The sequence below is a fragment of the Apium graveolens genome, unplaced genomic scaffold, assembly GCF_009905375.1.
Source record: "Apium graveolens cultivar Ventura unplaced genomic scaffold, ASM990537v1 ctg6309, whole genome shotgun sequence".
Taxonomy (NCBI): domain Eukaryota; kingdom Viridiplantae; phylum Streptophyta; class Magnoliopsida; order Apiales; family Apiaceae; genus Apium; species Apium graveolens.
In genome coordinates this window covers 163,566-166,746 of record NW_027419369.1, presented here as the reverse complement: position 1 = coordinate 166,746, position 3,181 = coordinate 163,566, and the positions used below count along the sequence as shown (strand labels likewise).

The 3,181-nt window shown below is 35.7% G+C and overlaps 1 protein-coding gene across 1 annotated transcript; it reads left to right on the top strand.

Moving 5' to 3' along the window:
• Positions 1–1,455: 1,455 nt before the first annotated feature.
• Positions 1,456–2,330, top strand: LOC141703174 (uncharacterized). The gene is made up of 2 exons (XM_074506771.1): positions 1,456–1,752; positions 1,842–2,330. The coding sequence occupies exons 1-2, from the start codon at positions 1,456–1,458 to the stop codon at positions 2,328–2,330; spliced, it is 786 nt and encodes a 261-aa protein (XP_074362872.1).
• Positions 2,331–3,181: the final 851 nt, after the last annotated feature.

Genomic DNA, 3,181 nt, shown 5'->3' with positions numbered 1-3,181 from the left:
TGAAAGGTTATAAGATGCGGACATTCATGTGCACAAAGAGAAAATTTTACATGGTTTATAATTGGTTAAAGGAGAAAATAAAAATAAATTTAGGTAGGTGCTATTTAAAGAATACCTTTGGGAAAGATTTATTTCGATTACTTTTAAAATATAGTGATTAGATTTATATTTGTTTAAAGTTACTATTTTTAATGTATGGTTCTTTTGACTTTTTACTTATATTTAGAAGTACACAACCCTGGAGCTCTTTAGAAACAGTCTCCTAATTATGGGGTTTCAACAAAGCCTCCGGCTCACGATTAGAGTAAGGCTGTCCACCATTAAAATAAGACACAACATTAAAATATATTTACCACTATATTTACTTGATTTGTTTGGTTGATTTTGATTTTTTTCAGTGTATATTCCTCTCTCTTTCTATATATATATCACGGTTTACTAATTAGTTTTATTATTTAGAATAAAACAAAATAGACAACTAAAAAGTAAAAAAGTTCCCTAAAAATAATATTATCAGTTTGAGTAGTGTTAGAGGTATCAAATTGTGTAATAAAATATGGTTCCAAATTACATGACATGGTAACTTGAGATGATATTAATGGTGAGATTTTTGGTAATGGAGGAGGTCACCTAATATTAATTAATTGATTTGTAGCATGATATGTGGTATTTGATATCCATTTTGGTTACCAATTTGTTACCGGTATCATTATTCTTATCACTGTATTACAAATTGTCACTTATAATGCTTAACACTTGTGCCGTTTTACATTTTCGTCTTTTTGTATTATGTACTCAATTATATTTTTGGAATTTTTTACATCTTTAAATTTTCAAATTTGTATAGTTTCAACAACATGACAAATTATTACACCCAATAATCATTCAAGACATTTAAGTGCTTCAAATCTCAATCACATACTATCACTTTAAAAATAACTAATTATTATGTTAATATATTTTATTGGTTGTCAGCCATGGTGAGGGGTACAATATTTCCATTATTGTTGGGTTTAATATCAAACTTGTCGTAATTTATTTTATTTATTTGAATAAGTCTAGCCGATCGTGGAGAATGTTTCAGTTTGTTTGAATAACATTCACGTAGTCAGAGTTATTGTAGGAGTCTTTGTTAGCCCAGGTTCTAGGAGTTCAGTTGTTTTTCCTCTTTATATCTTTTGTATTGCAGTTGAAATAATGTGACTGTTGGTTCTGAAATATATTCTGTTCTTTCTTGAGTTTGTTAAATATAAACACTTGTATATGTACTTGAATCTTGTTTACAAACAAGATTTGGTATAAGAGCAGGTGTGGAAGGAGCATTCGTGTTAGCTTATGCCAAAGTCTACAACAACGATGGATATAAGCAAGTAGAAAGGAGGTTCGTTAGGATTGAGTTATCCTATGTTGGGGAAAGGAAACTATATTGCATGGTCCATAAAATTGAAAGTATTTATGCAAGCCCATGGAGTTTGGGAAGCGGGGGAGCCTAGTGATCCCAAGGCAGCAATAGAGGGAAAAACAGATAAAGTTGCACTAGCAATGATGTATCAGGCAATTCCTGAAGATATGTTATTGGCCATTACGGACAAGAAAATTGCGAAAGACGCCTGGGAGGCGATCAAGATAATGAGCCAGGGGGCTGAAAAGGTGAAGAAGGCCAGGGTGCAAACTCTGAAAGCCGATTTTGAAGCTCTAAATATGAAGGATACAGACATGCTAGATGAGTTCTATATGAAGCTGAATGGTATCGTATCCAATATAAGGGCCCTGTGTGAAACAGTGGAGGAATCGTATGTTGTGAAGAAAATATTGTGAGCAGTCCCACTATGTTCTTACAGATTGCGTCCACTCTGGAGCAATTTGGTAATTTGGACACTATGTCAGTTGAGGAAGTGATAGGCCCGCTCAAGGCGCACGAAGAGAGGTTGAAGGCCACGAGTGAAATCAGTAGTGAGCAGCAGACGCTGACTCAAGAAGAATGGATTAAACGAGAAAGGGATGATAGCAAATTGCTTTTAACACGTGAAGAATGGCTTAAGAAATTAAATCGGGGAGGCACAACTGTAAATGCAGGGATGAAAAATCAAGATGTGCAAGATAAGAGCCGATTCAAATGTTTTAATTGTTTTGGGTATGGACACTTTGCAACTGAGTGTCGCAAACCAAAGAGAATAAAGGAACAAAAACAAGAGATTAACCTGACTCAAATGGATGATGAACCAGCGTTACTCTTGGCTGAGAATGAGAAAGCTGCTGCAAACAATGTGGAAATTGATGAACGAGGGGTGCAACCAAAATTGCTGAAAATGAATGATGATGAAATATGAGAATCCAAGGTGTGGTACTTGGATAATGGCGCAAGCAATCACATGTCAGGACAGAGATCAAAATTCAGTAACTTGGATGAAACAATCGTGGGCAAGGTGAAGTTTGGGGATGGCTCAACAGTGGAAATTAAAGGGAAAGGCTTTGTAAGTCTTAATTGCAAAAATGGAGAAGAAAGAATACTTCGTGAGGTAAATTTTATTCCAAACTTATGTAGCAATATCATTAGTTTGGGACAATTGTATGAGTTGGGTAATAAGGTCATTATTCATGGAGAGTATTTAAAGGTGTATGATAAGAACCAGAGATTACCTATGAATGTCAAAAGGTCATCTAATAGGCTATATCGAATTATCATTGAGTCTGGGAATTCCGTGTGCTTGTTGTCAAAGCTAGAGGATCCTTCGTGGTTGTGGCATGCTCGTTTAGGGCACGTCAATTTTCCTGCAATAGTGATGATGCACAAGCAAAGAATGGTGACTGGTATGCCAAGGGTGCAACAGCCAAATGAGGTATGTAGAGGATGTTTGATGTTGAAACAAACCAGAAGGCCATTTCCTTCGAAATCTGTTTTTAGTGCAACAAAGTTCCTGGAGCTAGTACACGGTGATATTTGTGGTCCCATTTCGCCAAGCACTCCTGCAGGTAATCGATACTTTATGTTATTGGTTGATGATTTCACTAGGTTCATGTGGGTGTTGATGTTAAAAAATAAAAGCGAAAGGTTCAGTGTATTCAAAAGGTTTTAAGCAAAGGTTGAAAATGGGACAAGCCACAAAATTGGTGTGCTCAGAATGGATCATGGTGGAGAGTTCATGTCTAATGACTTCAAGGTGTACTGTGAAGACAAGGG

Coding starts and splice junctions, on each gene's coding strand:
- LOC141703174 (XM_074506771.1), top strand. CDS start 1,456: ATGCAAGCCCATGGAGTTTGGGAAGCGGGGGAGCCTAGTGATCCCAAG. Junction 1,753..1,841: donor ATATGAAGCTGAATGGTATC/GTATCCAATATA, acceptor ATGTTCTTACAG/ATTGCGTCCACTCTGGAGCA.